This window comes from Glycine max, chromosome 1 (assembly GCF_000004515.6).
Source record: "Glycine max cultivar Williams 82 chromosome 1, Glycine_max_v4.0, whole genome shotgun sequence".
In the NCBI taxonomy this organism is placed as follows: domain Eukaryota; kingdom Viridiplantae; phylum Streptophyta; class Magnoliopsida; order Fabales; family Fabaceae; genus Glycine; species Glycine max.
In genome coordinates, this window is record NC_016088.4 from 2,967,471 (window position 1) to 2,995,122 (window position 27,652).

At 33.5% G+C, this 27,652-nt stretch overlaps 3 protein-coding genes across 3 annotated transcripts; all 3 read right to left on the reverse strand.

Annotated features, from left to right (window-relative positions):
- Positions 1–59: 59 nt before the first annotated feature.
- LOC106799414 (probable inactive protein kinase DDB_G0270444) lies at positions 60–928 on the reverse strand. Its single transcript, XM_041004915.1, has 2 exons — positions 547–928; positions 60–398 (listed from the first exon to the last, which is right to left on the reverse strand). Exons 1-2 carry the CDS (start codon positions 852–854, stop codon positions 173–175), a joined length of 534 nt encoding a protein of 177 aa, XP_040860849.1. The 5' UTR covers positions 855–928; the 3' UTR covers positions 60–172.
- LOC106799415 (uncharacterized) lies at positions 884–16,857 on the reverse strand. Its single transcript, XM_041017843.1, has 7 exons — positions 15,960–16,857; positions 12,012–12,062; positions 6,765–7,053; positions 1,547–1,759; positions 1,180–1,443; positions 965–1,082; positions 884–936 (listed from the first exon to the last, which is right to left on the reverse strand). The coding sequence occupies exons 3-7, from the start codon at positions 7,047–7,049 to the stop codon at positions 884–886; spliced, it is 933 nt and encodes a 310-aa protein (XP_040873777.1). The 5' UTR covers positions 7,050–7,053; positions 12,012–12,062; positions 15,960–16,857.
- On the reverse strand, positions 7,171–10,365 carry LOC102670431 (uncharacterized). Its single transcript, XM_026129624.2, has one exon. It carries the CDS (start codon positions 10,363–10,365, stop codon positions 7,171–7,173), a length of 3,195 nt encoding a protein of 1,064 aa, XP_025985409.2.
- Positions 16,858–27,652: the final 10,795 nt, after the last annotated feature.

Genomic DNA, 27,652 nt, shown 5'->3' on the forward strand with positions numbered 1-27,652 from the left:
AAAGATCGAAACTGTACTTCATCAATTCACGCAACGGATCATCTGCGTTCACATTAGCCGGCTTCGGCACATGTGCATCCTCGTTGTGTGGAATACGTTGTGGATGCTACATGGTTAATGAAAGTGGGTGAGTATTTGTACTGTAATCTATGAATGTTTTACTTTACGTATGTCAAATGAAACATGTTACCTCATCTAATACAGCTTTCACAAGGTGTGTGGGCCAAGCTACAAATGTATTGACGGCCTGCTTCACATATTGTATTTCTGAGGTGGCATAGGGGACCTCAGCCTCAGGATCAATAACTGTTTCTACACTTACCCTGACAACATCATCTGCATATGCCACTGTGTGTATGATTGAATCCCCCTCCATTATTTTCCCCATGGCCACCAACCTTAAATGAACCATAAACAAAGCTTTTTTTAGTGCATATAAAACAAAAACTAAACCATGAACAAAACACAAACCAAACCCAACAATTACAGCTGCAAGAAAAAACAAAACTCCGATTCAATTGTAAGTAAGGTAATATTTCTACAAACCTTTGTGTACCATCGTTACGCTGCACAAACAGTCCCATCAATGGTATGGCATCAGCATCCTGTTCTTGTGAAGCCTGCGCATTGGTAACAGCATTACTTCCCTGTGTGCTGACACGCGCACCTAGTTGTTGTATGTCCGGCTGAATTTGGAGTGCCTCTTGGGATCCTTTATTTGACAACTCTTTTTTAATAGCCTCTTTCAATGCATTGGTCATTATTTCCAAGGTCCTTTTATTTTCCTCTTCTAGCTGAGTCCTCAATTCTTCCTTAATTTGACTCCTCAATTCTTCCCTAATCTGGCCAGTCATGTCTTCCCTAAGCCTTGCAACAACTTCATCTAGTTGTTGTTGGCTGATGGACGTGGACGAGCTGCTGCATGTCCTTGATGCCCTTCCGTAGTACTGAGTAATAGTGACACCTGAGCCTGCTGCCCAAACGCGACCCCCATGGTCAGGTCGTCCAATGGCAGTGTTCAGTATGTCTTGCCGACCATGGGGTACAAACGAACCCTGCGTTACCTGCTCTTCTAAGGAGTCCTACACAAAACAAGTGACAGAAAAATACACAACGTGCAGTCATTTTCATTACAAAATACTTAAACATATGAACATTGCAACATATTGGTGAACTTACTATTTTATCTGCAATTTCCTGTGCAGAGTCAGATGTCATATTGCCAACAGCCCTGGTCCGAGCAACCTTCCACTTAACATGCCTTTTTATTGGGGATGGGGGTTCATCAACACTTGCTGGATTTTCACTCAACAATGCTTCCTCTTGTATCCTTTTTCGTTTCTGGTCTAACAATTTCTTCTCAAGCAAATCATATCCCCCACGTGAAAGTACGTGAGGGCAGTCGTTGTGTTTTTGAATTGATTGTGCTCGTTTCCTAATACCCTGTAATGTGACATACATAATTGTGGAGATTTTTTTGAAATTAAAATAATCAAATTGGCAAAAAAATATTCATTTGAAGTTACCATAAACAGATTCAACTAACCTCCCAGTTAGGTGTCAGGCGGGTTTCTTCAAATTGTTTCCACGCTTCAGGATCTAGTCCATATTTTGTCACAACATCCTGTGTTTGTTGACCTTCAGTCTTAGCAAACACAAATTTGCTAGTCAATGTGGACTTAAATTGCCGCCATCTCGTCGCTACTGTTGACATAACCTTCGTCTTCACCTTCGTAGCTTCTGCGATATCAAACTTTGCCTACATAACCAGGTGTCAAAATTTGTGGAAAAAGGCAGCCAAATGTATATCATTATACAATACTAGCAATCAACAATTTAATGACAATGTTCTGCCATAATACCCCAAGTAAAGCAAAAGCATCCAATCAGCATATAATGTAAGTTTACCATGCAGTTACAGCCATCAAATTTAATATCCAAATTGAACAAATAATAAATGAAAAAAAATATTGTGACACTCACTAATAACAGTTATTGCCTTAAAGTATGAATTCCTAGAAAAACTTCTTTTCATGGTTTGTTAAGAACATGCTTCAGCCTTCGCACAATTTGAGTTTTTATCAATGATGTTATTGATAATTCTTAAGTAATTTGAAATCATTACTAAAACATTGATTTCTCATGTTTTCTGTACAGTAGTTAAAACAACAGAGTAATAATCAAAACTTATGGCATACGCAGATTATTCACTAATAAAACAAAAGAAAAGTCGGTGCAGGTGATTAGTGAATTCATCTTCCAACTATGCAGATAGTATTTGCTGTTTTCCAAAATTTGGGTGCTAGAATTTCATGGTTCAATCACAAATTACCTTTATGCTGATGTTGTTATCACAAATTACCAACTATGCATTATAATTAATTTGTGGACATCATACCACCTATTTAACACCTAACATCTAATTAAATAATTAGATACATGGTTAAAAAATATAAATATAATAAACTATATGATGTGATAGAAGAAGAAACAAAATATAGTCAAAGTGTTTAAAATAGAAGAATACCTACCTTTTATTACAAATTTAATAAAATATGAAGAGGTATTTATCTCTCACAAGGCGACAAAAAAGGTCTGAATGTATGCTGTAAGAGGTATTTACGTTTGGTGCCTAATTATCTCCGAAGAAACATGTCTTAAATTAATTCAAAATCTTAGGTAAAATAAGCCAAGAAATTGACACATAAAAAAACCAAAAGCTGCTAATAGAATTGCAAAAAAAAGGACCAGTAGTGCTAGTATTGAAAATTTGATTTCAGCTATGTACAAACAGGTTATTCAACCAAGAAGCAATGTGCCCTTCAATCCAAAAACTTCCTAAAAATGAATTTGAAATCCACAAATAATGCACTAACAACAAATCTACACATTTTGCAAGCAAGGAAAGTTCACAAGCCTAGGCATCATGACTCCAATCAAATGTCTCAGCAATTAACTTCAAACCAGATAAGCTTAGTAGCAACAGAATTAAAATTCTTTGAATTCGAAGCAGAAACCCCATCCTGTTTCGAAGTAGTCTCACTCTGACCTAAAATGTGGAATATCTTCCACTCCCAAACCTGCTGGAGCTACCAGATACTTGTTCAGCTGAATTAGAACTATGTTCCGTCCCATCAACATCTCTAACAAATTCAGGCTCCTTAGTGGTAACCATGAAGTCCATCAAGTTGCGACTGAACCCCAAATCAGAATACACCCTCAAGGCATCCTAGATATGAAAATAGATACTACTAGATATAGCAGTGGCAGAACATTAAAAAAACTGATATATTGAATAATATCACAATAAAGCACCCATATATATGTTCATATCCTCTACTGTCAAATCAGACAAAGAACTCATATGACTGTGGCTCATTCCTTATGCAGTAGCCATAAAGCCAAATGAAAACAAGCTAAGACTAAGGCCTAATGATTTAAAAAAATAATACATTAAAGTACATGCTTCCTTTACTTATTTTGACAGTCTCATGCTATCATATATAAACATATTATGTATAAACATAATATTTTGACAGTCTCATGCTTCCTTCATTTTTTATTTTCCATTCAGCTACACGTGTTTTATTTTTGTATCCTTATACAAATTAAAGGAATTGTAATTAAAAATGTATGTGCCTGGTAAAATAATTGTTGCAATGGCATGTTGAAGAGTTATACAGTATCAGAGGCAAAGAAGTTAACATAGACAATCAAAGGCTTGAGAAGGGAGATTATAGTGAAGTCAAATGAATCACTGCAGCCCAGGTCTAATTCTAATTCTTAATTATGTCAGGGAGATTATAGTGAAGTCAAAGGAATCACTGCAGCACATGTTAAAAATTGTGTTATTATAAATTTATTAATATTTATAAAATTAAGTTAAAATTTAAAATGATACGTATCATAATTTGTGATTAGCAAGTACTTTATATTATCAGTAGATCACCTTTAAATTCATATTTATATTTAAAAAACGACCTAAGTAGATTAACAAAATTAGATATTGAAGTAAAATTGTAATTAAAAAAATACCACATAATTTAAAAGTTACATTTTAAATTACTTGTTTAGCTGTTATTCCTTATGGTTCGAGTAATAATAACGATAACAATTCAGCCTGAATTGTTTCAGATTAATTTTCTTTTTTGCAAAAAACAAATACGGGAACGAGCAACAATTTGAAGGTTGTACATTCAGGAACTAAAGAATTCAAAATAGCTAGTAATAAGAGGGATTTGTTTTTGGGATTTTCTGAGCACCAATAGCGGGTACGCTAGAAGCTTGCACTTGAGGAGGGAAGCATATTGGCAGCTAATGAACAACTTTCTTAACTATTTGCCGTTCAGATTTGACTGTTTCTTTTGGTAATATGTAAATATAAATAGTATAAGGCTATGGCTTATGGACATGGTCTTTTTGACCCCTAACAATCTTAGAAGTCAATATAGACCATGTTTTTACGCCATAGCTTATACTATTGTGATGTACATATTAACAAGAAGAACCAGGAAAGTCTGAAGGACAAGTAGTTAAGAAAGTTGTTCATTATCTGCAAACATCCTTCCCTCCTCAAGTGCAAGCTTCTAGCGTACCCGCTATTGGTGCTCAGAAAATCCCAAAAACAAATCCCTCTTATTACTAGCTATTTTGAATTCTTTAGTTCCTGAATGTACAACTTTCAAATTGTTGTTCGTTCCCCTCTTTGTTTTATGCAAAAAATGAAATCAATATCAAACAAAACATGCATACAATTGTCATCGTTATTGCTACTTGAACCATAAGGAATACCATCTAAATAAGTACTTCAAAACGTTTATTTATTTTTTTTGGTATTTTTTGAATTACAATTTGACTTCAATATCTAATTTTTTAATGTACTTAGGTGGAGGATGTTGACGAAGAGAACGAGAAGGAAGAAAGTAATTTAAAGAAGATTAAGGAAGTGTCACATTTTTTTTTCCTCAGCAAGGAAGTGTCACATGAATGCTCGTTGGTGAACAAGCATAAGGCCATTTGGATGACAGAGCCTTAGGAGATCACAAAGGAGGAGTATTATGCTTTCTACAAGATTGACTCCAATGACTGGAAGAGCATTTGCCTGTGAAGCACTTCTCAGGTGAGGGACACTTATGCCTGTAAGCCTATCCTCTTTGTTCGTAAGAGGGCACCTTTTGACAAGTTGACACAAGGAAGAAGCCTAACAATATTAAGCTTGGTGTGATTTAAACAAGGAAATAACTTAAGACTTGCAATTGTAACTTACCTCTTCATCTCTTTTATGTTAAAGTTGTTGACATTGTGCATGGCACAATAAACAAGGAAATAATTGCTGCCTGCTCGTACAAAGATGCTGCTTCCAAGGATTCTGCAGATGATTTTGTGATGTCCCCACCACAAACTGGTAGACATGAATTTTTAGCATGCTAAAAATTGTCCTACCCCACCCCAGCAACTGCAAGATTTAAGTTCTATTGGAACAGTAAATACAGGGCTGAAAACTGTAAATAAGACTGATAAACTTCTGCACCCTATGAAGATTTTAGTTTCTAACATTCTGTTCAATACTAAATTTCATATACCAGAAGTTAGGTTTGACTAATCTTTCTGGATTCTATATGGTGAGGATGACCAAGTAACTGTTAAATCAATCAGCAAGCAACTCCATGATGTGGTGTGGACTCGAGCTTAGATAAGACACTAGAGTTGTATACATGAATATGTTGTATGTTTCTATTGCAGGTAGAGACACCTGAAAATTTGAAGTTTGTGTTCTCAAACAATATCAATGACCTTTGAAATATTGTATAGAAAGTAGAAATAATAAAACAAGGATTTGTTTCTTTGCTGACCCAAATAATGTCTTCGAAGAGGCCAAAGAAGTCTTGTTTGGGAAATATTTTAGGAAGGCCCTTTCAATAATTGTTATTTGATTAATTTCATGTTTGTTCTCTAAGTTCTCTTATACCATTTGAAGCCAGAGAAGATCTGAAGTAAACTTTTGTTTTGCAAACTTTAGCTTCCTTGACTCAGATAACAAAAACATATCCTTAAATTACTGAAGCAGATTGGCATAATTTACTTGAAGCAGACTAATGAATTCAAGATACAAGGAACTTTTGCCAAGCTTAAAATTACATGGAGTGATAAAAATGCTATTAAGTGTTAACTGAGTTTGTATAATTCTAAGTGTTTGTAAAAAACAAAAAGAAAAGAAGTTCCTATTAATCATAATATTTGGAGGGCCACTGGATTATGTGGATTGGAAAGCAATGCTTTATTTGGCGGTGCAAGTGGGTAGGCAGCTATTGTCATAGTTTTAGGAAATTTGGGATGTTTACAGTAGCATAAAAAATAATATGCATTACCCTATTAAGTATTTAAGGATAAAAATACTACCCCTGCTCCCTAACACAAAACCCATGCCAATTTTCATTTGTTTAAGTTATCAATTTAAATTTGTGAACTTATTATACACATGATTTGTTCTGGTCTCTAACTTTGATCTGACAATATTTGTTCTCAACCTCATCTAACTAACTAATATTCATGTTTAAAATAAAAACTGCCCTTGTGCTGTTCTTTACAAATATAGAAGTCTAGGATAGTGATTAACTATTCAAATAAAGGACAAGTCATTTAAAATAAAGGGCATGAAACACATGTAGACATTATAAAGGACAACTATTTGTTATAGTCAATTATGTTTTTAACAGAAAAATTGATTCTTAATTCAAATATTGTAATTGGTATGAAGGACTTACTAGAATGTCATTCCACACAATCTCCTTTAGCGTTTCAGGTACGTCTTTCCAATTATTGTGGATAATGGGAACCTTTTCTCGCGCCACTACGCCTAGGTAGCTGTGGAACTTTTCACGCATCGGTCCGGATGCTCTCCCGGTAGCGGGATCCACATAAACAGCCGGTCTGGGCTGATCCACGGTTCTTAATGTCAATGTTCTCAGCCGTGTCGTTGTTCTACTCCTCTTGGAAGTCGCCTCTGATTGACCATCGGACTGCGGAGGAGACGTCGGATCTGTGGCCATGATCCTGTAAATAAAATACACAATTAATATTAACGATTACATTTAGACATTAACAAAAGCAAAGGCGTAATACTAACATAATCATTATATTTACACATTAAACAAAGCATTACTTTCGCACTCAGCCTGTAGGGATGTTTTCCCATAGACCTTCATCATGATCTACACGATTTGCATGTCCATCATCCACTTCATCAGCTTCATTCATTGAAGGCAATTGTTTTGAAAAACTAGACATTTGACCAATGTCAAGGGTTGACTCATCATTATGGTAATTCATTCCACTTGGTCTTCCTTGCAGAGCCACAGACAAACTTGAATTACATGGATCTTGTACATAGAAAACTTGTCTGGCTTGTGCTGCCATAATGAAAGGTTCGTCTATATATGCCACCTTACTAAGGTCTACCAAAGTAAATCCCAATGGATCTTGAAACACACCTGTTGTCCCGTTCACCCACTGACACTTAAAAACAGGCACTCTAAATGATGTATAATCAACCTCCCAAATTTCTTGAATGACACCAAAGTAAGACATGGATGCTCGAATGGGGTTGTTATCCGATGTACTGGAAAAGTGCTCCGAATCAGCATCAACACAGACCCCACTGTTTTGTACCGAACTTTTATCATCTTGGGACTTTGTGTAGAATGAATAATTGTTAATGTCATACCCCTTCCATGTAGGGACATTCAAATTTGGGCCAATGGCTAACAATGTGAGTCGTCTGGAAACACTTTTATCCGCAAGTATTGTTTGTCTAAACCAATTTATGAAAGTTTTGTTGTGCTCTTGCAATACCCTCATCATGTTCATTTTGGGGTGACTATCTCTAACATGTTTTTTGTGAGCCTCTATGTACGGAAACACCTCTGTTGTGTTGTTTAATATATACAAATGTGCTTGTGACACGTCATGTCTAGTCATTGTCACAACATTGTATCCACGAGTACCCTTGCCGGCTATTGGCTGGTCATGCCGGGATGCAGGAACACCGACAGGTTTCAATGAGTCAATGTACTGTGAGGCAAACTCAATGCATTCTTCAGCAACGTATCTTTCCACTATTGAGGCCTCTGGTCGATGTCGATTCTTCGTATAACCCTTTAAGACCTTCATGTACCGCTCAACTGGATACATCCATCTAAAATACGTAGGACCACAACACCTTATTTCCCTTACCAGATGAACAACTAAGTGTACCATAATGTCAAAAAATGAAGGAGGGAAAAACATCTCCATTTGACAAAGGACAACGACAACCTCATCTTCCAAAGCATCCAACTGTTTAGGGTCAATGACCTTGGCACATATAGCATTAAAAATGAAACACAAGCGACTGATTGCAACACGGACCTTCTCAGGCAATGTTCCGCGGATTGCAACAGGCAAAAGTTGTTGCATTAACACATGACAATCATGTGATTTCAAGCCAACCAACTTAAGCTCATTCACAGACACAAGACTCTTGATGTTTGAAGAGTAGCCTTGTGGGACTTTGATATTACGCAAGCATTCACAAAAACTTCTCTTTTCAGCTGTTGACATTGTGTAACAGGCTGGGGGCAGATATGTCCTGTTACCTTTTGAGATAGGATGCAACACTTGACGTATACCCATGTCAACCAAGTCTTGACGACACTTGAAACCATCCTTTGTCTTGCCTTTAATGTTTAGGAGGGTCCCAATTAAAGAATCACAAACATTTTTCTCGACATGCATGACGTCTATACAATGCCTAACATGATGATCGGACCAGTACGGAAGATCAAAGAAAATAGACTTCTTTTTCCACATGTTTGAAGTGGATGATGGTTTTTTTTGGGACTTGCCGAACATATTTACGACATCCTTGACCCGCTGATATACTTCATCACCAGTTAATGGATTTGGCGCGGTTTCATGTTCTTGACTTCCATCGAATGCCTTCTTCAAGCGTCGATACGGATGATACTGTTTGAGAAATCTTCGATGCCTAGTATACACAGTCTTCTTTCCATGTTTAAGTTGGCGGAAACTAGTATTCTGCTCACATATAGGACATGCGTGATGTCCTTTGACACTATATCCACTTAAATTTCCGTAGGCTGGAAAGTCATTGATGGTACAAAAAACCATTGCACGCAACTTGAAAGCATGCTGCAAATTTGCGTCCCATACATCAACCCCTTCATCCCACAATTTCCGCAAATCGTCAATTAACGGTCTTAGATATACGTCAATATCATTACCTGGTTGTCTTGGACCAGCTATCATCATACTCAGCATAACATACTTTCGCTTCATGCACAACCACGGAGGGAGATTATAAATGAACAGCAAAACGGGCCACGAGCTATGGTTAGTAGTTAAGGTTCCAAATGGGTTCATTCCGTCCGTTGCAAGACCAAGCCTTAAATTTCTAGGCTCGGCCCCAAATTCAGGATACAGACGATCAATTGCCTTCCATTGCGGGCTATCTGCAGGATGTCGCATCAATCCATCTGATTTTCTAGTATTTGCATGCCATATAAGGTTCTTTGCATCTTCCCCATTAGCAAACAACCGTTTAAACCTTGGTATTATTGGGAGATACCAACACACCTTTGCTGGACGGCGGTCGGCGTCTGAGACTAGTACAGTAGAATCTCCGTTGGTCGGTCTGTACCGAGAAACCCCACACACAGGACAGTAATCTAGTTCAGCAAAATCATCTCTGTACAAAATGCAGTCATTACAACATGCATGAATTTTTTCGTACTGCATCCCAACTGGACATAAAATCTTCTTTGCTTGGTAGTGATTCTTTGGCAAGATGTTATCAGCAGGAAGCATGTTTGTCAACAACATCAGCAACTCACTAAAACTCTTGTCACTCCACCCAAATCGAGCCTTCAAGTTAACCAGAGCTAACACAGCTGACAATTTTGTGAAAGATATGCAGCCGGAATACAAAGGCATTTTTGAATCAACTTCTATGTTGTCATACAACGCTGCATGTGCCTCTTCAAACCCCTCTTGCCCAAGATCACGAATCATTTCTTCTATAGGATTTCCGCTGTCTGTAGTAACATCGTCAGCCTGTGACATGTCAGCTGTATCGAGGGATTCCCCATGCCATATCCACTTTGTGTAGCTACGAATTATTCCCTCACAAATAAGATGAGTTCTTATGTCATCAATTGTTTGGCGCCTCCCATTTCCACACTTCACACATGGACAAAAAAATTTTCCCCACATAGGTTGCGCTTTACTTTGAGCAAACAGCAAAAACTCTTCAACACCATTCTCGTACTCTTCAGTTATACGTGATGCGTTCATCCAACTTCGATCCATGTTACACCTTCTATGTCAAACGTTAGTGGCTTAGGGGTTACTTGACATGCATCACAAGCATAGAGCACCAATTGCAGTAGAAAACACACCAGAACTGCACCTTTTGTACAAAACGCTGCAGTGGAAAACACATTAGCAATTGCAGTTAGTTGGACCAGCAATGCTAACAAGAAAATTGGTGCATGGCTGTTTCAAGGGATTCGGCATTTTTCAGTTTGTTGGCCTCTATTACCAATGCTTATAAGAAAAAATGAAGAAAAACTGCACAAACGACAACATCAAAATTTAATGACGAAAGTGGTGCAATTGAAATTCAACATCATTTTTTAAACATTTATAAAATCAAATCAGCTGAATTTGGGAAAAATAATCTATGCCAAAGTAGTTGATTTCTGGTGGTAGAAGAAATTTCACTTCCTAATGGTGGCAGGATTTAAAGAGTATCTTTCAGCAGCAACACAATAACTGCTTTAATGATAATTTAAAGTGGAGGCTGGGTACGGGGTCCAATATTAGTTTGCGGAACGATTTATGGCTGCAGGACAACTGTAATATCCAACGAAAGTATCCCCAATTATATGTAATAAGTAAACAGCAGAATTTTCTAATTAATTCTATGGGAGAATTTGTGGACGGCAGATGGGAATGGAAGTTATCTTGGAGAAGGGACTTTTTTGACTATGAAATACAAATGGCAGCTGACTTTGTAGATGAGATTCATTCTGGTCACATACATGTTATTTGCAACTCTACAATGACAAGGAGACTTTGGTGGGAGCCTTTGAGATGGGTTAATAGAGTGGGTCCTTTTTCCACAGACCCAAAGAACCACTTTTTGCAATTCACTCAATGGAACAACAAAGCTAGTATAAACAACAGATGGAAATTTGTGTGGTTAGCTCTATCCTTCTTCGTCTGGCATCATAGAAATGCTATGATTTTCAAGAACCACCCGTTTGATCCTGAAAAGGTTATCGATGATACCTTGTTCCACACTTGGTCTTTGTTAAAATGTGCAGAGAAGGACTACACCAGGGACTACACCATCCATATGTAGCAGTTGCATGTGGAGGTCAACACCAGGTTGTCTCATGAACGACAACTCCATTAGCCATCTTCCAGCGGTCAATGACATGGTGTGCATGCAACGGGACTCCAGAAATTTGAACACCTTGCAATACATGTTCTGGGGGTGGTCGGGTAAGGACATAAAAAGGCGGAGATGAAGAGATTTATTGTAGAATATTTCAGTACACCTAGTACTGAATTTTATACATAATATATTTGCTTTTTGCCTTGCAAAAAAAACAACAAAGGAAGGGTAAATGTTGACACCTCTTCCAAGAGGTGCAGCATACATGTAATTAAGTTATGGGGTGTAGCTGGTCCACAATACAATCCTCAAATTCAACCACAATTGGGGTTAATTTATACTTGTTCCTATAGTACCTATGGTACTCTCGTAATTGTATGATATTGGCAGCTATGTACATAATAAACATCATACTAGACAGCTCAAAAGAACAATTACACGGCATGAATATGAAGGCATTAAACGAATACATGCTTTCAGGCATCATACATGTTTGTGATTTGTGGAATTTCAAAAACATATTTTAAACTGTTACTAGAAACAATAAACACACCTGCAAATAATGAAAGGAGTTCTTTGGTGATTCTTTGGTGCCTGATTCAGCCTGAAAAATAATAACACTTTGGTCAATCAACCGCTTCTATGACAAACATTTGTGTAATATGTAGAAAATAATTTGTGGCAATCAACTTGATATGATACAGAATTAAATTGCAAGGCATTTACTAAAGAAAGCAGTGAAGACAGAGTTCCAACAGTCATATATAAATCTCAAATGATGGAAGAAGGTCTTCACTACATCATATTCTTTCTAGCTATATAAAGCTGAAATCATCATTGCAAGACAGGAATATATAATTAAGAAATGGCTCCAAAAAAACAATTAGTGTAAATTTTGAAATGGAAATGTTCCAATATGATCTGATTTGTATTGTAGAAATTATTGTCCTAGCATTTGGATGGAATCTCTATGCCCTTGCCCTGTTTCATTTGACATGTACTTAGATTTTGCTTTCCTTTATTGAATCTGATATCACAACATCATATCTTGGCATCTACAAATTACAGCTAGCATTTGGATGATGCTCTGCTTTTACTTTGGTCATGGCTCAACTCCAATGTTCCAGATTTTACACTTCACTTTAATCAATGTTCTTCCAATGTAACACTAGGTTTCTGTACTTAGCTTGGGAGTGTGGGGGCTGGACTTTTGTAGCATGGGTTAGGTAGCAGGGTGGAGAAGATACGGGGAAAATTCTAAAGTGTATCCTGAAAAGCTTTGAATTGGTCTCTGGTCTTAAGATAAACTACAATAAGAGAAAATTTGGGTGTTTGGGCAAATCCGAGGACTGGTGTAGGGAGGCAGCATCTTCTCTCAATTGTAGTCAAATGGATATTCCATTGTCTTACCTTGGAATTCCTGTAGGGGTCAGCTCTAAAAATAGGTCTGTGTGGCAGCCCATTATTAGCAAATGCGAGGCTAAACTTACAAAATGGAAGCAAAGAAATCTATCAATGGGGGGTAGAATAACCCTCATTAATTCAGTCTTAACAGCCTTACCCATTTATTTGCTATCCTTCTTCAAGATTCCTAAGCTTGTGGTGCAAAAGATTACATCTATACAAAGGAATTTTTGATGGGGCAGCCTCCAAGACTCCATTAAGATTCCTTGGGTGAGGTGGGACATAGTCTGCCTACCTAAGAGTAAAGGTGGGTTAGGGATCAAAGATTTGATTAAATTCAACGAGGCTTTGCTTGCTAAATGGGGGTGGGAGTTGGCAAATAATCAGAATCAGTTGTGGGCCACAATTCTATTGTGTAGATATGGTGGTTGGAGGGATTTGATTTCTCATAGGAACTGCAGTTTAGACTCTCCTTGGTGGAAAGACCTCAAGGTTATCTTCAAGCAGCAGCAAAGCAACACAATTTGTAAAAATAGCTTTATTTTGGCCATAGGTAAGGACGGTCCATGGAATACAAACCAAGTACTTATTGGCTTGACAACAAAAAAAACACTCATTGGAAATATATATGTTTAGCAATTACCATAGACTCGCTGAACAGGAATGGAGAAATATGACATAATTAGATTTTTCCTTTCACAAAGAATGTAGAAGAAACTAAAGACCTTCTCTTTTAGGGGTACAAATAATTTGAAATATAAGTAGAAATTGGCCTTCTGGGCAGAGAAGATGCTAATGAGGATGACAATTTGATAACACTAGTGCATTGACTAGAACTTGCTTTAGACTTGGTCATGCAAATTTCATCATGCTTATGTGTGTTACATTACATGTATTACAGGTGTATGCATGTGAAAACAGAAGAGAATGTCCATGACCTTGAATGGAGGAAAGAGATACAAAAGCAGAAAAATTGCATAAAACTGGATGATGTTGGGCTTTCACATAATAGAGGAAGAGAGAATATATATATGTGTGTGAGTGTGTGTCAATCTCCTGCAGAAGCAGAAGGAACAAAAAGAAGTGGAAACCAAGCAATTCCAAAGTGATGATGCACAGAGAAGAGAGAAAAATTTGAGTGACCCAAGAAGAGATGTTTTTCTTTCTTTAAACTGACCAGAGGAATATCTTTATTTTCTATGTTTAATTTTTTGCTTTTTTCTCTTGCAGAGGGAACAAAACAGCTATAAAGGAGCCTAAAGAGTGTGTGAGAGAGGAGTTATGGGGTCTATATATATGAAGATGGCAAGGCAAGTGTTGAAAAAATTGGGTCGGAAGAATAAAAAACTCACAGTGAAAACTTTTTTTTTTAAGAAAATGTTTCATAAATACTCCATATATTATCCTACACTTAGAGAGAAAATAAAAAAGAAATAAAAAATATAAATATAATAAAATTTATAATGTGATAGCAAAAAAATATTGATGATGTATTTAAAATGAAAAATGATTCACCTACAATTATTTTTAATCATAAAAAAATGTATGATTATTTTTTTAATTACATTACGTAAGAAAAAAAGGGTGGAATTTGGGGTGTCAAAATCTGAGTGCATGACACAGATAAGAGTTGTTAAAATACATAAGAAACCAGTTCTGGACTTATCAAGGGCTGTGTGAAACCAGTTCCAGTAAAAGAAAAATGTACATGTATTTATATTGTTCACATTAAATTCTTGGTATGAAAAAAAAAAGGGAAATGATAGTGGAAATGATGGGGGAGGGTGGAGTAAATGAATAAAAATGCAGTTTTTTATAGGTTGCAATTGTTCTTTGCTTCTAATTAATGAGAACATAAATATGCAACCTTACGCAGCACATTGAAAAAATAACAAAGTAAAACCCTTGCAGAGGAAAATTTTCATTTGGCAAACATAATACATGAGAAGGAAAGATAGAAAAAAAATCCAGTTCTCATAATTAATGTCAAACTCACCTATATACCCATCGGGTCAAGTGGCATAAATAGATGTAAAAGGATGTGTTGTATTGTCGAGCCTTTGTCATGTCTGAATAATGTTCGTTATAAAGGTGAAGGGTCTAAGGTGTTAGGGAAGCGGAGAAAAAAGAGACAAACTTTTTGCCAAGAACATAAAGAAAAAGGAGGGAAGTGAGGTGTGTGAATGCGTGGGTCAGAGATGAGCCAGATATGCTGTGGTCATTTCATAGCACTTGTATGCAGACACAATAACGTGGGTGGGTATTTGGCTTGGGCCTCTCTCTAGGAGCATGTGGAGTCTGCCAAAGAGTGAGGGAAAAACTAACAAAAAAGAAAGGAAGAGGTATAGTATATTTTGGTGTGCTTGATACTTCAAAGAACTTCTATTCATTTTAGAGGTTTATTTACAGACATTTTTATCAATCAAGTGTATGGAGTAACTAATAGTCTTAAAATTCAAGTATTAAGTATATGGAAGTGGGTTAAATACTTTAAGCAAGAATTTTTCCACTTATAATATATGTATTCAATTTGACTTAATCACTACTAAAAGAGAAGGTCTTTAGTTTCTTCTACATTTCAAATTATTTGTACCCCTAATGGAGAAATATGAAATAGTTAGATTTTTCCTTTCACAAAGAATGGAGAAATAGGGAACCAAAGCAAGATTTTAGAAAGACTTCATTGTGATGCACAGGAGTTGAGAAACCTCCAAATCACCATACAAGATTTGATGAAGAAAGTAGACATAAATGAGAAGAGCACAAAAGGAAAAAGTGTTGAGTTTGGTGAGGTGAAAGGGCATCAATCAAAATTGACATGGATGCATTTAATACCAACTTACTGTATTGGCAGTAAGATTGCTGAATGAACCCATGGTAACCATTCAGTCTACATCTTACTGTATTGGCAGTAAGATTGCTGAATCACTTGGCAAAGCATCAATCAAAATTGACACGCATGCATTTAATACCAACTTACCAATCAACAAAAAAAACTAAGATACACAAAGTTACCAACCAATAAGAACCCATAACAAAATTTTATATTTTTAATCATTTCTAAACGCACAAAGTATATTTAATAAACAAAAAGTACCTTGTGGTTGTGGCAGCAATAGATTCAAAAGCTGGTTCAGTCCTTATGCTTGTGGCAGCAATACGTTCAAAAACTTCTTGAGTAACTCTTCCAATCGATATAACTTCCTCTGAAAAAATGTAACGAAATTAATTGTCAACTTAGAAGATAAGGATCTCACTCTCAATTACGCATTCTAAACCTTATCACTAGTATTCATTTCATATACTATTTTGTAAGTACTAAAAAAATATGTTTAAAAAATACAAAGATATACCATTAACGTTATAGACTAAAAACAATGTGAAACATTTGATAATGGGCTAAAAATAGCAAAAAGTATTATTTAGAGAATTAAAATGGAAATAAAAATAAAACAAGGGAGGAAAAACATACTTTACCAACAAAAGAAGGACACAATAAAAATAAGCAAAACACATGTTATTCTTCTACTATCACACACTATCATTTTGCAGAGACACATCATAGGACAAAAAAGGTAGACTAAGAGGCACCAAGAGAAGAGACTAATAGACTAATTCAGAGAATACAAAGTATTGAATTTCTTAAGACTAATGTATGTTTTATGAGCCAAGAGTTTCTTTTATTATTAATATCTTGATCTGAGTTACATTGGTGTTGATTTTTAAAGTTTTGGTTTTCTGTGTTGTTTCCTTTTTTTCTTGTTCCTGCTTGATACATGTTTGCTAAAATGGCTGAACCACTAAAATGCTATATCTTTCGGTTATTTTGGTTATGGAATGTTTATCTGGAGTATAGTCTCATGTATACCTCTCAATCTGTGGATTAAGATTGGTTTTTAAACAAATGTTACTGATATACTTAGTAACACTCTTTCTAACACACTATCTTCTATTGGGTGAAATTCACATACTTACTACTAAATTTCCCATCTCATTTGGTGAGTTTCATTTCCAAAATAATAGGACACACATGAATTTCAACCAAAAAGAACTGAAATTGTTTTCAACTTCTACTGTTCATAGTGGCTACATTCATGTTCACCGGAAGCTCTTCATTTTGAAAATTATACTATTGTCTGGTAGAAATTATGATATGATCTATGTATCTACAGTTTTAGTCAATCTCTACGTGATACGTAGTTGAGTTTTTCAATTCACAATAAAGACTAGATAAAACTCAATATGTATCATGGCTGAAACCATTAATCTGAGACTATATATATCAAGACTAGATAATCCTTTTGGCATATTCAACGATGACATTGTTACGGCAACTCAACACATTAATAATCACATTTTAAAAGTCTTACTTAAGTAAACCCCTAATACTATAACACATATATATCAGCAAACAAGAACTCTGAGTACTTCGACATCCTTACCTTGACAGTAGCAAGGTCGCGACACCACTCCAAAGAGCACGACTTCGGCTATGGCGGTGGTGGGAACAACAGGTAGCTACGGTGGGCACGACGGAGGTCAGGGAACGGCGATGTGAGGGTGGGCACAAAAGAGATCGAGTGGGAACGGCGATGTCAGGGAACGGCGCTAGGTTTTAGGTTTTCGTCGTAGAATTTTCGAAGACAGGAGATGAAGTGTTGAATCAATATGGAAACACGAGTATATATAGTACGAAATTTACGACGGTGTATAAGCAACACCGTCTTTGTATACTTTTATTTCTACGACGGTGTCTTCAAAAGCACCGTCTTCGATAAGTTGAACCAAACGTACAAAGCCGGGGTTAAATTCAAACGTCGTCGTTTACGAAATGTACCGTTTAAAAATCGTATATAATTACGTAAATGCCACCGCGTTGACTACTACGTCGGCTACTGAATGACCGACGTAGAATGTGCGTCGTAAAATAGGATATTTTTAGTAGTGACTTCAAGAAAAGTTACCCTATATCCTTACAACATAATAAGATAATATTTCCCTTGATAGTTCCTGTTTCAATTTTTAAAATAGGATTTAGTATATAAGTTGATTTCCTATATTTTAGGAATAAGTCAGTTTTAATGGATTAGCCTAGTCAATAAGTGGCTCCCCTTATCTTTAAGGAGCAAGTTAGTTTTAATATTTTGTTTTGCTAATCTCAGTTGTGTTAGAAAGAATAATCCCTACTCTTACACTTTGGCCAGGAAGATAAGGTTAGAACCTCCACCACCTACTGGCAATCTCTTTTGCAAAAACAATGAGACACCTAGCTTGCTCTCCATGCCCAGTGAGGAGTGACAATTGTTTCTAATTATCGTAATTGTTATAACCAATTTCAGTTTTCAAGATGTTTGGTAATGAACATATACAGTGTCCCATTATGGGAATAAGAGTGCCAGTGCCTAGTGATGTAATGATATATGATTAGGCAACGACTCATCTCTAACAACATATAAATAGGCATTTTGAATCATTTAATTTTACAATATATTTTTTTTTGGATTTTTCAATTATTCTAGCTTTTGTGATTTATTGCGATGTTTCACCAAATTCCTTGCGTTTTCTCTATCATATGTGGTCTTAGTGCGAGAGAGTGTTGTACTTATGGAATTTTCAATGAAGATTCACTCCAAGAATGGTATGGAGTTTTAATTTTGAGCTTCAAAGGCTTCTTCCGTGTCTCCTTATTATGCTAAGTTGTTATTTTCATTCATTTGGTAGTTGTAATTATTTAATCAATATTCTAAACCTTTAGCTTGTTTAATTATGTTTTGATTACACTCTTTATGGTTTTATTTCACCTTTCTATGATTAATGCTAAATGATATTTGTTTTTTTTGTTGAAGAAATGTCAAATGCTATTGGTGTGGTGGAAATCAGTTAATTTGAAAAGGAGACTTTGAGTTGAGATTTGGAACGCATAATTTGCATAAGCTTTGAGAATGGAAGTGTGTAGGTTTTACACACTCTTTGAAAATCCTAAGCTTAATGCATGAGTGCTTTGTAAGTGAGCCTGATTAGTCTTTTTTTCTTGTGGGTCAATTATTATTATTATTACTATTTCACTAGTTGAACCTGTTTGATCTTGTATGCACCATTAGAGAATAAATTGATACTAATCTTATTTCTTTATCCCTTTAATTTTTTATAGTATTAACAATAAAAAAATTATAAAATATTTTCAAAATATGAAAATGTATAAAAGATAATTGTAATTTGTAAAAATATAAGTATTTTGATTTTTTTTTTGTCATGATATTACATATTTTGTGATAGGTGGTGATATTTTTTTTTGCAAAAATATTAAAACTATTTATTGCCCCTACGACAAAAAATTATTGGATCCATCAGTAACTGTATCTATTACAAAATATAAAAAAAATAAGTAAGTAACATAATTTAATCATTCAACTCTCTAAATTTAAAATGATTTTCATTATAAAATACTTAATATTTCAAATAACAACTAATATTTATGTCAAAAGCCCATAACTAAGTTCCACACATAAACATTCAATGTCTTAAAAATAATCATAAGTTCAAAAAAAAATTAAAAAAATCATTTTTTTATTTTTTCAAAAAGATAATACTCAGTTCCACTAAAGATCTACGTTTGATTCAACTAAATTCATCTCAATTCAACCAAATCACACTAATTCTAATACATTTTCTACCCTCTTAACAAACCAAACCGATGTAGGTTTCGGTCACACCACCAGATCTGATGTGATTCTTAAAACACTGCCCGTGCCCATTAAAATTCGTGGGTACCCTCCAATACATTTTCCATTGTCATCCTTAATTGGTATGTCATTAACTAATGTTGTAACTTGAGAGGTTAACAATAATTTTTCAAAAAAAAAAAAAACTTGAACAAAAGATAGGATATTTTATTATAGGGATCAAATCGTTATTTAAGAAGGTCATGAATATTACAATTAAGAATTTAATTAAAACAATATAACAATTTGATAATATAAAATTTAACCATAATTTGTTATGTAAGGTAATATTTTCAATTTTTATAATACATATTTTAAAATCATATCTAAAATATTTTTAATTGATTAACATAGTAAATTTTTTATATGAACAATATATTTAAATTCTCAATTGATTTTAATATAATAAATAAACAATCATTATAAAAATTCATTGATAATTTAATCATGTCTTTCCATCAAGTCAGACAAAAGTTTTATCATCCCATCCGTCTTGGATCCCAAGTTTAATTATCCAAGATCATCAAACTTATATACAGAATATTTACATTTTTAAGAAAATGTATTTTTCATTGACTTAAAAATGGCTTTATCATGTACAACATTCATCATAATTGAGTCTTTTGTAACAAAGGAAAATGGTGGGACAAAGTTTACGTGTGGAACGACCTGGAAGTATAGTAAGTACATTTCCAAGATGCGAAAACCAGAGGCTACAAAGCAGCAGGTGAACCCTGCAAGCCTCTTTCCAACATTGGACCCCTAAGGTTGGACCAACACTTTTTTTTTACTCCAAACTTAAATTTGTTGCATGACATTAACAATTACATTTTGTTGGAAATTTAATTTATAGGTAATGTTATGTAAAATTTGTTTACATTATTGTCTCAGAAAAATGCATATAAATTATTCTTTAAATTACAACATACTAAAATATGTTTGAATAACTGTCCGAACACGTTCCAATGTATCCAAATGGAAAAGTTTCTCTCTGTATGCATTGAAATGAAAGGACGTTTGAGGTGTTGGAACAGAAATCCAAACACACTACTAGTTATCATAAAAATCCATTATGTGTTTACTATTTAATGTCACAATGTATCCTTTTATTCAATTTTGTAGATTTATAATAATTAACACAGTATATCATATCCTTCTAAATCTAACTTTGGTTAAATCGTTAGCTATCGTATATTCGTATGTGCTTTGTAAATTTTGCACGAATGTATGTGTATTAAGATGTTCTTGGTTAGGAATATGATCACAATGCTTCTTATATATGAAGGTTGGTCAACTCTCTCTCTCTCTAAATTGGTTTTTGAGATTTAGTTAGCCTCAATCCATTTCTATTACAATATAAAAGTCTCTCTCAACATATAAGCTTTAATACTAGGTCATAGTAATGTATTATCTTATTTCCTAAAATAAAAAAAAGTCTGATCCAGGGGCGGATCCAAAACTAAATGAGGGGGTGGGGGCAACTTTAAAACTTAAACTTTATTTAACAAATTAATATAAATGAATAAGATTTAGACAAAATATTATTTGTATGACAACTTCTGGGGTGGGCCACTATCAAAGTGTTCATTCATTTGTACATGTACCAAATATACTGTACTTAATTATTTGCTAGACACACTGCAATTTCAAACTCCAAATGCTACAAGAACGATTCTGGCCAAAGAAACAAGAAAGAAAACAAGCTTTATTTGCATTATAGATCACTCCTTAACTTCAATTTCATCAATTAATGTTTACAAATTGAAAATTACGAAGCTAGCTAGTTTATGCTGCATAGCACTGCCTAATAGACTCTTCCAGTTGATTTGGGGAAGAAAAGGAAGAAGGGAAGAAGGAAGAGGGTTGGTCACGTTGGTGCCTGATGGCAGCCTGTGGCAATGGTGGGTGGTGACTGGAGGAGAATGACAGTGGTTGATGGTGATGCTCGTCGTGACGTATAATAAAGATGTGTACCACTATTTGTAATTATGTATAACATGAGAATTAAATTATCTGTAATTGAATCTACAATTGTGATAAATGACCACTACCTTGAAAAGAAATCTTCCACAATCTTTTTTTAAAGCAAATTAGAAATATGTTTAAAATTCCTAAAGTTATAATTTAAGTTAAAATATGTTTTTGTTGTTATAAATATTAAAATATTTAAAATTCGTCCTTATCAAATTTTAAATATGTTTTTTCATCTTCGATATAAATATGTGATATTTCTTCCAAAAAATTCGATCCTACATGTTAGTGTCAATGACTCAGATCTTTAAAATTGACACGTAATAACGACATGATATTATCAAATCTCTCAAATCTAACTTTAAATTAAAATATCATTCATTTACATTAAAAAAATACTCAAAATTTTGCTGGAATAAATTTTAAATATTTTAATATTTGCATGAATAAAAAATATATTTTAGTGCATAATTTATTTATGTCACACCTTGTACATAAAGACAAATCCTATTTCACTATAGTGTACATGTGCATTTAGATTGTCGGTTCCAACATACTTTACGTCAACCTTAATTTAAAAAATAAAAAACATCACATTTCTTGTTTTTGCGATGGATGTGTGTTAGATTTGGTATCACCGCATCTCAACCGATAAAACAAACACACTTATGGTCAATCACCATTAATTATATTGTGTTCGTGTAGGCAGTGAACTTAGACGCAACAAAAAAGCAACATAGTAGTTGTTTTGATGCTTTTGTTTTGAAATGTAGAATTTTTTTCATTCGACATGAGTAGAAATAGTTTTCGAACATAGTCATAAAGTCATAATGGTTCTGGTTCCTAGACTTTAAAATGGGCTGATATGAATTTATCTGTTTTTTTTGTTATACCTATTATTATTTGATTATATTTTTATAAAAAGAAAAGAAATAAATTTAGCGAATAACTTAAACTTATTTTTTCTCTTCTATTTGAATTCACATATTCGCATTCACCCTCTCACTTGATTTCAAATATAATCACATCTATAATTTATGCAGTTTATAAAAATTTACGCAAACAGTATTAAAAGATTTATGAATAACAAAAGAGCTTTCTTTAAATCAAATTGAATACGTTCAGGGGACAGAAAAATTGAACCCCAACACACGGCCTCTTGAATATATAAAACAGCGTACGTACCTGTGAAGGGGACAAGAAGTACTGCATATATGCTATTAGTTTGTGGCTAATTTGCTTGATCTTGCCGTCCATTTCATGGTTCAACTTGTATATATAGTTCTACTGTCTGCACTTGAAACCAATCGTCACTTCTATTCAGAAGTTAATTGGCAAAAGTTTGTTGTTTTGTGGAATGTTACAAACAGGTGAGGCAATTTGGTGAGAGACATGAGAAAATGAAAAGCTTCAGACACAGGAATGGGGGCACAGTTCTTGACTGAAGTTGTTTCGGAAGAGTATGGGGATCTATGTTTTATTATATAGTTAACTTCTTACCTACATAACAATCACAGTAATATAATTGACAAACGTGAGATTTAATTTCTAGGTTTCTATTGAGGTAAAAAAAATTTAACCCAATGGATCACATATGACTTGACTTTTCATTTATGGCATGAGAGAAATTGAAGTGATAGACCAAATAGGTCAGACACTGAGCTAAAGAAATGTTGAGTCAAAATCTATCAAATCTATCCAACTTGATATTTTTTCTATAAAATACATATAAATTAATGCAAAAAAGAAAATGAACCAATTTTTCCTGATTTCACAGACTACACTGGACAACAAATCAGTGATCATATTAAAATTAGGTCGAGTTGGGTCATTTTTATGCTTTTAACTATTGGTTGGGTCAGATGATTTATTTTGATAACTTCACGAACTTTTATGTATGAAAAATATAAGTTAAAAATATCAATATCTTAAATAAATTTTATTTTTTTAAAAAAATAATTTTTAGGTCCAAACTAAAGGATACCATAAATAAATAATAATTAAAAAATAGTAAACTTCAACATGAATTGAACTGAGGATTTGGGGCGGTGGAATATAGCTATAATTTATTAATGTTGGTGCCAAATTCCAAAGAACGAGGATCCCCATTTTAATAAGTTATCATGGACAATGGAGAATCCTAATCTGATTGCAAATAGCTCACTTGTCTTCAGCATGAAACTTTTTCGAAGTGCTTGGCAGATATTTGCTCACATTCTTATGGCTTTGATCCTCCATTTTCCCCCAGCACTGAATAATATGTGTATTGACCAATATTTATATACTATTTTTATATTCCTTGATTAATTAGTGTGTGTGTGTGTTTGTTTTTACTTTTCACAACACGCAAACCGATGTTTCATTCACAGCCAAATTTTCTTTACTATTTAGATGCAATGGAACGCTTAATGACAAAGATAAACAAATTTTCTTTAGTTTATTCATATTAGTATGTAATAAAAGATTTACATACAAAAATAGTATAATGTTTTATTTAAACAAATGTATTGGTAGGATTATTTCATTAATTTGTGCAGTTTTTTTGTCTGACAAGTGCAATTTTTTTTAGGTAATTTAGTGCGAAAATACAGGTATCGTGCTAGTACATACGAAAAGAGAAGGATGGGCAGCTTTTATTTCTGCAGCGTCCTAGTGCACGTGCATAGTTTCCCTTTCATCGCCCACCAATTTTTCAACCTTCTTTGTTTTTTTATGGATAAATTGATAACGGAAGTTGCTATTTTTTTCTCATATGGATTTTTCTCCCTAACTCTTGCTTATTTTGACCACTCAAATTAAATATAAATGCCGCATGCTTTTGGTACTTAAATTGAATACAAGTGCCACTGTTATCAATGTGATCATACTTTAAATTTAAAAAAAAAAAAAAAAAAACTTTCACACTCCCTTTTTTACATTATCTTTATATCTTCTGTTTCGTGACAAAAAAAAAAGGACGAGGAGGAGAAACTTAAGTTAATTTCTGTCTTCACTATTTTTCTATTAAAAAAAAGGCATGGGATGAGTAGCATTGAGATAGGGTGTTAAAATATTAACTCTCTTTGTTAATATAAGTGTATGTATTCACACAATGTGGTCCAAAGTCCGCAATCCCGATTGTTTAACGGCTCAACGATGTGTTCAATTGCTGATTTTTGTCTTCTATTTCCACAAAAGAGAAATCTTTTGACTTTGGTCCCTTTTGGATAACCTATTTTACATATGATTTGCTCTTACTTTCTACTCTCTTTTAGTTTATTCACCTTTGTTGTATTCCCTTTTAGGATGGATTAAAATAATGGTCGATAATTTGCAAGTCAATTTAATGATATATTTTCGTATGTAAGAGAACAAAAGAATCATCAATACAACTTCTACTAGTTATAAATATTTATTATTTATATTTTTAGTCTCAATTACAATTTTAATCTCCTATAATTTTATATCCATAATTTTGGTCTCCTTATTTTTAAATCAAGACATTTAATTTTTTTATTTTTCATAATTTTAATCCTTTCGTCATTTGATCATTAGTTGATCATTCATTCAAAGTTAAACATTGACTTTAACGTAGCGTATAATAGAAGTTAGATTCATAATCTTTTATTAAAGGAGATTTTATAAATATTATTTTGTATATATCTTTAATCAAGAGCTATTAATTTTTTCAAATTATAAAATTTATAAATTAAAAAAATATTTAGTATATAAATATTTTTAATTTAATTTTATATCATTTTATATATTTTTATTTTGAATAATTTAAATGTTTTTATTTTAATTTTACAATTTTATAATTAAATTTCATAAATTAATATATAAATTATTTCACATCAACACTAATATGTCACATCATAGTTAGTGTTTGACTTTAGATAATCAACTGACAAAACAATCAAAATTGCTTATTTTAAAAAAATAAAAGAGCTAAATGTCTTAATTTAAAAATAAAAAAAATCAAAATCGCGGATTTGAAATCGTAGGGGCCAAAATTACTATTTAGCCTTATATTTTAATATCCGGAGGTTATATTTAGGTTTAAATATGTTTAAAGTTTTTATTAAATGACCAAATTTTGTTTTGGATCTCTAATAAAAAAATTTGTTATTTTGAGTTTATGATATATTAAATTTTTTTAAGGTTTTGTCGTTAGGTAACTGATGGTGTGACATTATTAGAACTATTAATAATATTGGAAAAATCAATTTAAAGATAACACGTTATCATTTAATTAATGACAAAAACTTAAAATAAAAGTTTCGATATATCGAGAATTTTAACCAATAATTTTTTTATTAAAAACTCAAAACAAAATTTACTCATTATCAAGAAGTTTAAACATATTTAAACCTAATATTTATAATTCTACTTACAATCTTCTTACTTTTAATACTCGGTGAACACTAATAACTTTTTAAAATAACAATATTCTCACACTCTTTTTTCTTCTACTAATCAATGCGGGTTTACAAAACTTTACATGACATTTTATATAAAAAAATTATGGAAACATTTTATAATTAAGTAGTGTTCAAAATAGTTAATCTTTATAGTTTTATTATTTTAGGTATATACGCATACATATATAATTGCCAAAGAAACTTAATTTATAATTAAATGATGAGCATATATACTCTCAGTTTTCATTTTCTTCATGCATACCTATATATAATTCACAATTTCTTTTAAATATAGATGCATTATATGATTTAAAGAATAATTTAGCCACATGTGTTTATAACAGTACCCCGATTAGTGGTCAAAGATCATTCATTATCATAATCTTTCTAATTAATAGATAGCAAGAGATTACATTCGTCAAAAATGAAAAGATTCATAAACCCCAACCTGAAACAGTTCAGTGTGAGTGAGTAAAGAAACTTATCATCAACAAAAGTCAAACTCTAAAGCCAAATCCAAAAGCAAAAAAGAAAAAAAAAACCTGGTCGCTTCCAAAAAATACCAGCTAGCAATGAAAATGAGGTCTAAATCTCTCTTATTAGTTGCTTTAGAAAACTTTGTTCTATAATTAAGATGCTTTTTCACTAGGATGCTCATAGCAGAATTATACTACGTACATCTATAAAGAGCCAAAAAAGATCGTTCGTGTAAAGTTTAAATTTTCAATGTACCTCATCAAGATTATGTAGCCGACAAGGGTGCTTGTGGTGCATAGCATTAATTGGTTAAACAATTTGACATGATAAGCTATGGTTGGCACATTAGCCCACTAATTGAATGGGAACTCTATGTCATAGCTACTTAGTTCAACAATTGTGTTGAGTAACTATCCCAATTGCACGTTATGAAAATTCCAAACTATGTGCTTGACTTTAGGAAAACGATTGTTTGGGGTTGTAGGCTCTGAACTTTTAAACTTTCCGTTAATTTAATTGATACGTTTAGAATTTTGTCCAACTAAAGCGCAACAACGAGAACATGTGCATTATGGTTTTGTAAATTATTGTCATTGTCTTCTTGGGGTTTGGATTTGGAGGGTCGTCAAAAAGGAATCACAAGAAAATGATGAGAAGCTCAAGGAGTACCTAATATTGGTTGAAGTGCTTTTACATGATGAATTCGTTATGTAGTTTGAGAGTGACCGTTAAATGATGCTCAATTTCCCTTTTAAAAAAATATTTTACGTTTTTAGAATACAAGATAGATGAATGGGTACAATTTTCTTTTAATCACATGAATGGTACAACCTGGATACAACTTAACGAGAATCGTATGCAATCGAGGGAAAGGTCAATTGTTTATCATAAATCAATTAATTATACCTATGTTCTTTTTCCCCTTGTGAAAGCAAAATGATATTAAAAAGTACCAATATATAGCACTGGAAATCTGGAATAGTACTAAGTGGTTGATGTGATCAAGATCTACAAATCTTAATACTCTCACTTTATGACAATATATAGTGAAGATGGGAGGTATACATGTAAGGACATTTCAATACCTATATTTTGACCAAATTTAAGGGTGTTATGGATTATCTTGTTAATCCTATCCAATTCAATCTTGTTGCAAACAAACAAGGCAGGAATAATATCATCATGATAGCCCTAGCTAGAACTTTTCCACTCCATGAGAG

What these genes read in the sequence shown, in the direction of transcription:
- LOC106799414 (XM_041004915.1), bottom strand. Translation starts at nt 854, where the DNA reads ATGACTGGCCAGATTAGGGAAGAATTGAGGAGTCAAATTAAGGAAGAA. An exon ending in CGTAACGATGGTACACAAAG is followed by an intron (nt 399 to 546) that starts GTTTGTAGAAAT and finishes GGTTCATTTAAG; the next exon opens with GTTGGTGGCCATGGGGAAAA.
- LOC106799415 (XM_041017843.1), bottom strand. Translation starts at nt 7,049, where the DNA reads ATGGCCACAGATCCGACGTCTCCTCCGCAGTCCGATGGTCAATCAGAG. An exon ending in TTGTGTGGAATGACATTCTA is followed by an intron (nt 1,760 to 6,764) that starts GTAAGTCCTTCA and finishes CTGGTTATGTAG; the next exon opens with GCAAAGTTTGATATCGCAGA. An exon ending in GCCTGACACCTAACTGGGAG is followed by an intron (nt 1,444 to 1,546) that starts GTTAGTTGAATC and finishes GTCACATTACAG; the next exon opens with GGTATTAGGAAACGAGCACA.
- LOC102670431 (XM_026129624.2), bottom strand. Translation starts at nt 10,365, where the DNA reads ATGGATCGAAGTTGGATGAACGCATCACGTATAACTGAAGAGTACGAG.